An 11,626-nucleotide genomic window follows, 5' to 3' on the forward strand; every position below is an offset into this window, starting at 1 on the left:
GAGTACTTGATTAGTCCCATGCACAGACCATATTTTCAGGAGGGTATGGAGGAAATGGAGAGGAATTCTGGAAGCCATATGAGACAACTGGGTTATTTCCTGCACAGTAAGTTTTGTGAACGCAGTAGAATTAGCCCTGAGCACATTTAAACATGTGTCTTATTTATACGAGTTTTTCTAGCTTTAAGATTTTTTAGTCCTTGTCCATTGTAAGCTTTGTCTCAGTGCAAACATGCACACATATCATAATTCAAGTGAGAGGACAGCTCTGTGTCAATAACTGTGCTTTTGAAGAAAATTCTTTCATTTGCGAACTCTCATTAGACAAAGAAATAGCATGACTGGAGGGAATGGACATTCCTACTCATGATTTGAGAAAATTCTCTAAACAATCTGAAGTCTAAAAATAAATTAAATAAGGGGATATTTAGACTGTCATCCATACACATGGGAGCTGATTTCCAAGAATTCTTCACTTTAATAACATCAATTAGCACCCAGAACATCTGTAATTAAGGAGTATATTATCTCATTATAAAATAGCACGCAAGACTGGCACTTCAAAGGTGGAGCTATGAAAATGTGGCTGCCCAAATGAGTTACCCATAGCATAGATTACATTTCAGGGGCCTACTTTCCGTTCTTTTGGAGAGTATTTAACTGACAAAACTATATAAAACCCAGCTGGGTTTTTTTGTTTGTTTGATTCTCAGTAGAACGAAGTAACCAACTTAGGGAAGGTGGAAAAAATCAGTCAGGGTAAAGCAAGAAAAATTAAATCTAAAAATAACATCTTCAGATTCCACTGCATTAGCATTGAGATGTTTACAATAAGGAGAGCTGAACTAATTTTGTTTTGCTTAATTTTGAAACTCTGGAAGGCATTTTTTCTGAAAATTTGATGTGTTGCGGTTCTTCATGAGATTTTGTGATGCATATATTAATAGGTTAAAAGAAGCAAGAAGAAAGCTGAAAAAGTAAGAAATATTTCTAGGATATAAAACATTAGAATTATCTGAACAACATTTCCACCCCAAATTTTAGGTTTTGGACATTAGAATTATAGGGATTTTTTTGAAGCTTGATTAAAAAGGGTAAAGAGTAATGATTTTAATGTAGTGGGGAGGTTTGGAACAAAGGTAAGTCTTCCTCATCATAATGATTTCCTATTACCACATCAGTCTGGGAGACCAACTGATGCATATTTTATTGGCCTTCTATCTAATATATTTTCATAGAATCATCAAATGGTTTGGGTTGCAAGGGACCTTGAAGATCATCAAATTCCAACCTTCCTGCCATGAACAGGGACACATGCAATTAGATGAGGTTGCTCAGAGTCCCCTTCAGCCTGATCTTCAACACTGGCAAGGATGGGACATCCACAGCTTCTCTGGGCAACCTATTCCAGCATCTAATCATTTTCCTGAAGTTATTGTCACTGAAGGGCTTCTAAGGCATACCAACACCCCCCCACAGTAGTCTGAAGCTGGTATGCCATGTGGCTTCACATTTTGAGTATTGTGTTTTGAGCAGAGCACTTGAGGAGTGGTGGCTTGAAACAACCTCTGAGGCAAAACAATGTCACTTCCAAAGAGAGTTTTCATGAAGCTCATTGAAACTTAGACTGACCTGAGGGGAAGAACCATAGTGAACTTTGTGTGGTATTCTTCCCCCTTTCTCTTTAAAATGCAAGGTACTGGTTTGACAAATGCCTTTAATGTGTTCTCACTAGGGTGTGAATACCTTTGGTACTTGCCAGAAGGTAGGTTAGACTATTCTCTTCACCTTCATAAATACGCTTTTCTGTCCTTGTAATATTTGTTAACTCCAGTAACCAGGCATGTTATTATTGTGAAGAACCTATTATTTCATAATGGAATAACCCAGAAATGCAAAAACAAAAACAAGCTAAGCACTTTGTTTTAGCTAAACATGAAAAAATTGTTGGCAATATAAGAAGCTTTTAAATTGATTTGTTACAAAATTTTAACATCTTTGTTATTAAAATAGCATATGTTTCCACCATTGTTAGTTTTATTCAATCATTCATTAAGAAATTGCCACATCCTGAATATAAATGGATATCCTAGAACCCCTGAACATCCTGAGAATCTGAGAACAGATTGTATTTCCTACCAGTTACAATTAAGACAAAGAGTAGAAAGGGATAAGTTCCAATGTGTTAACTATTCCCAATGATTATGAACTCTTTATTTGCAGTGAGTTTGATTAAAATTAAATTCCTTTTGCTAATTCACTCCTGGATTACTTTAATTTTCTCTTGGAACCTATGTTATGCCAACATTACCACATTTAAAGCTTATTGAGTTCTGTGTTTTCTCATTAAAGAGAGAAGTCTGTGTCTGTAGACACCAGAGCTTGACCTGTTTAAAGCACAAAGTACACAGCAGCTGTTCAGAAACTTTTTCATGTTATCTGTATTTGCTTAAATTATTGAATTGCTTCCATGAGAAGTCGGCAAACATAAGGGAATAATTTGTTTAAGTGGAAGAAGATTGTCTAAAAAGAAAAATTGAAAATATTCCTAATATTCCCCCTTCCTTTTTTTTAAATTTTTTTATTTGTACCAGTATCCAGCTGCCCTAATGAATCTTGGAGCCATTCTCCATCTAAATGGTAAACTGAAAGAGGCTGAAGAAAACTACCTCCTTGCTCTTCAACTTAAACCTGATGATGTCATCACCCAGTCCAATCTTCGCAAATTGTGGAATATCATGGAGAAACAAGGTTTGAAAACATCCAAAACATGATGATAAAAACTCTGAACTTTTTTCCTTACATTGATTAAACCCACGAACTAGAAACTTCCACGCAGTTGTCAGGTCAGAGAACTTGTTAGTCTTGACTGCAAGGATCAGAGGTCCTAATTGCTGCTAGGAGAAGCTATTCTGCTAGATAAATAGAAAAAGGGAGACTTTGAGGTATTCATGAAGGACTTGTTAAGCAACACAAATATTGTTGAGCAATGGCACATGAGAGAAGTTGTTTCGGCATATTTGATAAATAATTGCAAATCCCGTATTGCTTACTTTTGAGTGGGTACTTGAAATGTATACTGTCACAGACATAGAAAGGGAAAACTGCACAGTATACACTAAGCCATATGGGAGTTAAAGTGGTAATAGTAGGTTAAAGTATTTTGCTGATACTGTAACTCATTAAAATGTATACTAAATCCAATGTGTTTGCAGTTTGTCTCAATGCTGCTGTATCTCACTTTTGAACCACTTGCTTACCAATTTCACAGCTTATATGGCCAATTTTTTTCCAAACTTGTCACATGATTAGACGACAGCATTCAAAGTTGTTTACTGAGAATATGCCTGTTACTTCAGCTTGTTAACTTATGGTGTAGTTTTCTTGAGATATACAGTCAAATTTCTGTGAGGTAGACAGAATGACCAAGGAACTGTCCGTATTCTATATCAGATGTAGTATGTAGGCTACTGAAAAAAAGTCCAGAGGTGTGATTTAGCAATACAAGCAAGAGTGGTGTTTGCTCTGATACCAAATCGGTGTGGTCAGACTGTAATCTTAGAAAAATATAATTGGCATTATAGAATAATGCATTTAACTCTCTTTACTTTGCTGTCAGACAAATCGAACTTTAAATTGGACTCTGCATACGATATTTTTGCAATAATTAATTAAAATGAGATTTGAAAACATTAGTGCTTGGATATGCTAAAATGAGACTTCATGAGCAACTCAGAGAAAAGGGAATGTTATACATTGATGAGGCTAGCAAATAATTGAAGGGACTTGATTTGATCATTCTTAAAACCTTGTAGATTATGAGGAATCAGTAAAGGTGGTTGCCAGTTACTTTTTACATTGTTGGTGTTTTAAACAAACCCATTCAGATTCTAACCAAATATTAGCATTCTGTTTGTATTCTGACACATGCTAGCAGCAGAGCTGTCAAATATCTAAATACGCTTTTGGTGAGGTTCAATTTATTTCTCTTTCAGAATGATTTAGCCTCATTACTGTTTTAGTCTCCAGATTTTAAATGTAAAAATTATTTATTTTAAATCAAAGTGTATGAAGCTTTAGTAATTTTTTTTTCCAGGCCATTTGTTAACTGCTTTCTTTCCTTGGAATAAGTATTATTGCTTGTAAGAAAATTTACTATTTCATTTAATGGCCCTTTGGTATCTGCTTCAGTATTCCTTACATAATGATAGATAAAATGTTAAAGTGGTAGAGCACCTTGAACTGAAGCTTCTTCAGGATCTTCTGTTAAAAACTCTTTATTACTGAGAAGGGGGTTGGGGTTTTTAGTTTATATATATTCATTTTTAACTGTTGAGCACCATTCCAACAAAATTGTAGAGAACACTTTGCTGTATTTATTTATTTATTACTTGATTGCAGCAATGTTACCTGCCATTAACACAACAGTCTCTAAGTGTTGCTATTTCTTTTATTTGGCTTTACTTGCATTTGTTTTGTGGTTAGTGTATGTACCGAATGGGAAAGGGAACACCTGAGTTATATTCTACCTTCTTGGTCATTCTCCCCTTACACTTGGCTTTTAAATCTGTATTGAAATAGATTGGGGAATAGCTGTTTCAAAGTCAGTATAGTAGAAAAACTGTAGAAATGTGTGTTTCCTTTTCTTTCCTCTTGCTCACTACAATAAGTTGCTACGTTTACAACTGGCCCACTAGAAGGGCCAGAGGGGCAAGATTGTTTGGTTTTGTGGAGTGTGTCAATTTTTTCTCAAATAATGTTATTGCTGGAAAAGCAAAATTGAAGGATCAAAAGTTGAATTTCTACTTTATCATTGAAACCAGTGTTAGAATACAATGGTAGCTTGAAATTATCCTCCTGCTTTACTGACTTTCTGAGAAAAGATATAGAAATAGATAGTAACTGTAACTGAGCTTGATCTAGAACTGTGGTATCCTGCAGCTTTATTTGCTCAACAGCCATCAAACTTCGATGGCTTCTTGGTCTTAACCATTCACCAGGTTATTTGTCTCCTTCAACTTGTACTTATTCTTGTTTAGTAATTTTTATTCATTGCACAAAAGAGGGAAGAGGGGAGCACTCCTGTGATACGGTGTCATGCTTGCATTGATGACTGATTTTGTTTGTTTCTTAAAAAAAAAAACAACAAAAGAAAAGGAAGAAAAAAGGACTACCGTAAATTTACCAAGAATGTCCCTGAATACATTTTTTTAATATAGGTCTGAGCTTGATAACTTTCTTCTTTTGGGATAAAATTAAAACATGTTTAAAATATGTCTCTCTGCTCAGGGATTTATGGTGGATTATTGCAGACAGTGCTAAAAACAAAAAAAAAGAGCACAAGACAAGTTTACTAAATTAAAATTTTATTTTTTGAAAAACTGTTATTTGTATAAATTATCAGATTTGTAGGCTTTCCTTTTTGTAGAAATAATTGTTTATGTGCCAGATAAAAGAATTTCAATTTTGTTTTCAATAATAAAGCATTGATAACTAATAAATTCTGTATTCCTTTGTTTTACTATAACAACACTTCGGGCTTTTTAATTGTTCTAATTTAATGAGTAGTCTTGAATATCTTATATATGGGAGAACTGTATAGCGTGAGTAAAATCCAACCTGTCACATTTGGCTTTCTTCTATACTCTGGTGCAATTAGACTTCAGGGGATATTTTCAAAAAGGTTTCCTGAAAGCATTTTTTTAATATTTTTACTCACTAAATCTGGCCAAAGGGATGTGATAACTATCATATTTGGTTATTGTATCTAAAATTTACCGTAATAAAAGCTGATGAATATATTCATAAAATATTTTTATACTGAAATAAGAACATGATGTCACAAAAAATGTTGCTAAAATGTAATTGGTTACAAAAGCTGGAGAGAAGATTTTGCTTATGTATTTTGCTTTTTCATGTATGAAGTCACCTTTTCCTCATGCTGCAATATCATATGATGAGTTTCAAATCTTCTGCCTACCTGCACAGAGATAATATGAAATGACACAGTTCTTTTGTGTTTTGTCTTTCTCTTAATCTTCTATGGACAGAGCCTTCTTAGCTCAGTGCAGCACTAATATTCTTATACCTTTTTAGTGCTGTTCCATTCAGGTCCCATGCATTGACAGGTTTGCTCTACAGTGGAATAACGTGCATGGGCATGAGCAGAGCAGGAGACAGGCTTTGGGTCACTGACTTGCAAATTTTCCCGTCATGCCTTATTTTTTTGAAGGTCACACCTCACCTTCAGACAATCCTTGCCTGAGTAGGTTTTGATAAATGGCAGATGGTGAATACAGAATATGCAAAGAATCATCTGAACTGTGTCACTCATTTCTTGTGGAAATAGAGTCTAAGCACTGATCTCCTGCTCTGGCACCTTAGCCCTGAACCCTCCTCTGTGAGATCCTGTTCTGTCAGCCTTGAGCTGTGCTTCCAGTGTTTCTGTTCTTCCAAGAATCACACTTTCAGGCAACAGATGCTTGCTACATCTCCATTTCTGATGGAGGCACATGACAGCTCTCTGGTGATTTTTTTAGTCCTGCTTTCACAGCGCCATCTGAACTTGCTGGTAGCTGGTATGGATGGCTGTATCACTTCTGGGATTTCAACCAATATAAAGGTAAGACACTAAATTATTCTATGTAAGTATACCAGCTCATTTAGATCTGTCTTGGGACTCTGCTGCAGGCATTCCCACAGCAGGTTTGTCTGACAGAGGTGAATGCAGCTAGCAGGAGGAGCACTGCTTCCAGTTCATGTCTGATAAGTCACTGGCAGCTGAATTATGATCAGATGTTATACAGGTTTCCTTAGTTAGACTGACCCTGCAATTTACAAAAAGTCCCTGCCTTGTTTCACACAGATACTGAACCTTTAATCTCCCTGAGATTCAGTCGTGTGACACTGGAACAATGTGGTTAGAGGAATGGAATACAGCTGATACTGTGAGGGGCTGTTATGAGGGAGGTTGGGGTCAGGGAGCACAGGCAGACATTTGGGGGGAAATTAGTAAATCTGTAGAGGGACAGACTTTATTCCAAGAACAAAAAAGGAACCCTGAGATCAAGTTATTCCAGGATAAACTATGGAAAAGCATATGCATCCGTAAATTAAAAAAAAAAAAGCCACAAAACAAACCCCCAAAGCTATACAGACTTGTAAAAACCTGTAAGTTCATCTGTTATAATAATAAATCAAAACCAAATATTGCCAACAGGAAAAGCTGGCCTTGGAACATAGTATTATAAGGTTCAGGGCATAACAATATATTCCCCATTGTGCTGGTTTTGGCTGGGATAGAGTTAATTTTCTTCACAGTAGCTAGAATGGTGCTGTGTTTCAGATTTGTGCTGAAAACACAGTGTTGATGTCACAGGGATGTTTTAGCTATTGCTGAGCAGTGCTCATTCAGGGTCAAGGCCTTTTTTGCCCCTCACACTGCCCCACCAGCGAGGAGGCTGTGGGTGCACAAGGAGCTGGGAGGGGACACAGCCAGGACAACTGACCATAGGGATATTCCAGACTATGTGGCTTCACGCTCAGCAATAAAACTGGGGTGGAGGTTGGTGGGGGGCAGCTGTTGCTTGGGAACCATCTGGGAATGGGTTGGGTGGGTGGTGAGCAATTGTTTTTCACTTGTATCACTTGTTTTTCTTGGCTTTTTCTCATGTTTTTGTAATTTTCCTTTATATTAGTATTAGTATTAAATTTATTTAAATTTCAATTATTAAGATTTTCCTAAATCAGCCTATGATTTTTCTAACTTTTACCGTTCTAGTTCTCTCCTCCATCCCACCAGGAAAGAGTGAGTGAGCAGCTCTGAGGTGCTTAGTTGCCAGCAGGGGTTAAACCGTGACACCCACAAAAGAATGAATGTGTGACTCAAATTATGCCACTTGATTGTAAAAACTTTAAAGTTGCATTTTTATTCACATTTCAAATCTACGTTTCTCCCTTCCCTTAAAGATAAATTCTTTATCATATTTACCCTGTTGTTGTTCACTGTCTCTTTAGTGGAACCACAGTTCTAGAGCTGGACAGCTTTAAAGGCTGCATATGAGGAAGCATTTCAGAAGGGCAGAAACATCACAGTGCACCTTCTAGGTTTAAGATTAGATAGATTAAATCATTCCCTCTTGCTGTATACTCAAATTATTTTGAATATCGTTTCAGTAACAAAGTGTTATTTTGCTTACTAAAATTTTTGAGTTTATGGATATGTATGTGTAAGGCTGGAGATTAAACTGTTGTTTATACATACACATTTCCATCAGTTTGTATGCATTTAAGCACAGATCTATGTTTTAAAAACACTTGAGATTTGCTTTTGAAGAAATGGGTGTGGAAGCCATGTTATGAGAACAATTGTGGGGTATTTTTCATTTGATAGAACTGTGCGTGAGCCTGCCTTTGCTTGCATCACTGGTCCTTTAGCTGATGACATTCTATTTCTACATGGATATTTTTGATTTTTCTCTCTTGCAGAATTTCAATAGTTTAAGTTACAGACTGTTTTGAGCTTAGGAGAAATGGAGCTTGGCTCTGATGGCTAAACTTGAGCTCAGTTTTGATTTCAGGAATTATTTAACCCAGGTGAACAGATTTTTCAACCCAATAATACAATAGTTTGCTGCAACAAGTAATCCTGGAAAGCAGAGATTATTTGAGAGTCTTTGTTGGTTCTTCTCTAGTTTTTTTTTTCCTGTCAGCAAAGCATTTTTTATCCTTTTCTGGAGAAATTTTTTTTCTCTTTAATTTTCTTGAAAACAGATGTTCCTGCATGCCCAGTATTTTTCTTTATTACAATGAGAAATTTGTTTTTCATACAATTGATTTATTATTTTGTCATATTTGTTGCAACCACAACCATAAGTTTCTTGACAGTACATGAGTATATAATTCAGTGTATTGTTCCTTATATTAAGTCAATTCCCTCTTCTGGTTTATACCAAATATGCAAAGCAAATCATTGCCAAAGTGACTCACTTCTGCACACCCACAGTTTCTGGGGTTTTTCTTATTGCTTTTCTTATTGTGATAGAGAATGTTTTTATATGACAGCATGAAGATGCAAGCTGGTAGAACAGGATCTTTTTTTTTTCTTCAACCACCATAATTTCAGAGCCTTTTTTGTCCTTTCCTTCTTGTTAATGAAAGACTTTACCAATTGATTTTTTTAAAATAAACATACTATTAATAACAACAGAGCTCTATAAATGGCACTTATGCCATAAAATTCATGGATAAAGCATAGTGGCTCTGCCATTAAAATCTATTATTTTAATTACTGTTTCTCCCTCCAAAATGCCCTTCCTCTTTGAAGTTTCAGAGGCAATTAATCTTTTAGCTATTTAATTGTAAATTTGTTTGTGTTTCTTGATTGTCTTTTAATGGAATATGTCCCCTGAGTTTTTCATCAGTTGAAAGAGTCTTTAGATATTCTTGCACAGAATAATTGTTTCCCCCATCTCCTCTATCTAGAGACTAGAAAAGGAACTACTTTCTCTGTAACTAAAGGCAGAGAAGACTTTTGGGTGAGTTTCTACATCAGTTTTGTGCCTTTCAGCCAAAGCCAAAAAGAAAGAAAATTTGTTTGTTTGGTTTGCTTTGGTTACTTACAATTGCTTTCAGCATTCTAAGAATAACTTGATATCCAGTTGATGGTTTTTGCACTTCATTGTGCTAAAGACATGCTTTGCACACATGTAAACACTTGTATGTCCCACTGGCACCATCACAGCCTGATAAGCTTCCTGTCAGTTCTGCAGATATTTCCTGATTTATTCTGAATCAATTATTTACTGTAACATTTATTCTGATTGACAGGAAAACTTCCTCTCTGACACAGAAGAATAAAAAAAGCCATGTGAAATGAGATGTGTACTGTTTAGGGTTTTTATGGACTCTTAGTAATGATATATAAATGTCAGTTAGAGGTGACCATACAAAAGTAGAATTTTGTTTAACTCAATGATCGTGATTTTGAAAAGATAAGGAATCCTATCTCTGAAAATAGGATTGTTAACACTTAGATTTATGAACAGATTAATTACTCAAATACTTTTTATATTGATCAGTGTAATAATGTTCACTAGAGTTCTGTTGTGTTTTGCTGTTTGCTTACCTTGGTTTTTTCATCAGCATTTTAGTTATGGTGTACTTTTTCATCTCTAATTTATAAATTAAGGTATATGATTTTCAAATTTAGATTCAGAGAAATTACTAATAAAAGATGTCATCAAACAGATAATCTTTTTAATATTTCTTCTGAGGGAAGTTTAGGAATAAGAACAAGGAGAAATCTTGTGGTTACATTTAGTTATTTTTTTAGCTTTGTTCCCATATAAATAAATAATTAGCTATACACAACCTTCAGGGTTCCACAGAAAACTGACGCATGCACCTGGACCCTGGTAACTCCAAGTGAAGATATGGAAACATATCTCACCTCTCCCTGGAAGAGGCACAGAATTACGAAGCAGGATCTTCATGCTACGATGATGCCAGCTACAGCTTGTAAGGACACCTACCATAATTTTGCTAATCCTGAAATCAGGTGAGCCCACCTGACTCTCAAGATCAAGTCTGTTTCTAAAAGGAATGTGTAAAGTAAATGATGGTCATCCCTGGAACACCTAGAATATAATACAGTAAGTCTAAAAGTGGATACTGGCAGGAATTACATCAGAAAACTTTCTTTTTCCTGCATCTTTTGAACTCTTACAGCCTTCTGGCATACAAAGCAGGAAGAAGCCCTCTGATGGTGGGTGTGTTTGGATTCTCTGATTGCCTTGGCTGATAGATTTTCCATGTTTGTGAAGAGTATATCTTTCATATGCAGGGTGTATGCTTGGAAAAATTACACAAAGTGCAAAATCATCATTTCTACTGTAAATACCTTTAGAAGTTTGACAAGTGTTCACTGACTATAGGAAGAGCCTGAGCTTGGAGAAGCAGGCTGGACCTTGATAGTTCCCCAGTGAATGGCCAGTGAGACAGAAGAGAGAAGCTGGCAATCATGCATGAATTTCATTCACCTGATTAAAAAGTATAATATGAAAAAGTCCACCTATACTGATTATGTGAATTTTTTTTCCTTGTAAAGATGGAATCCCAGTGACCTCATTGGACCCGAGGGACATGAAATACAAAACTATAGCAAAACTGGACCAAGGCATCCTAAAAGCATTTATAATCAAATTGTACAAATTTTAAAGGATTCTCATTTTTTTGAAATCAAGTATTATTATTGTGCAAATCTATGCAATAGATCAGACACCTCACTGTTCTCATTTGCCAGACAGTTCAACAATATGTTTTCTGTTTGTTTGTTTTGTTGGGGTTTTTTAACTTCAAAGTTAGAAAGTAGCCATAACAACTCATTAACAGCTAAAGAAAAAGCACAGAGGAAATCTGTGTTTTAGTCCAAGCCTTAAGGGCAAAACTAAAAAAGTCTTTCTAAAAGCAATTCTGTGAAGATTGGTGTGAGAGCAGAAGCCATTTTAATTGAAGATCTGATGAGAAAATTCTATAGCAAACAAAACTGTCATGATGAAGACATGTAATATCAAAACTGAATTAAACAGAAACTTCAGAAAAGAAGACATTCAGTGGTAAAACAAGG

At 35.6% G+C, this 11,626-nt stretch overlaps 1 protein-coding gene across 1 annotated transcript in view; it reads left to right on the forward strand.

Moving 5' to 3' along the window:
• Positions 1-5,501, forward strand: part of TMTC2 (transmembrane O-mannosyltransferase targeting cadherins 2) — a 240,517-nt gene extending 235,016 nt beyond the window's left edge. Inside the window, exon 12 of the mRNA XM_085045973.1 lies at positions 2,595-5,501. Within this exon, the coding sequence (XP_084902099.1) occupies positions 2,595-2,774 (180 nt within the window). The 3' untranslated portion in view covers positions 2,775-5,501. The remainder of the gene's footprint in view (positions 1-2,594) is intronic.
• Positions 5,502-11,626: the final 6,125 nt, after the last annotated feature.

Source organism: Lichenostomus cassidix, chromosome 1Aa, assembly GCF_008360975.1.
Source record: "Lichenostomus cassidix isolate B80296 chromosome 1Aa, HeHo_3.0, whole genome shotgun sequence".
In the NCBI taxonomy this organism is placed as follows: domain Eukaryota; kingdom Metazoa; phylum Chordata; class Aves; order Passeriformes; family Meliphagidae; genus Lichenostomus; species Lichenostomus cassidix.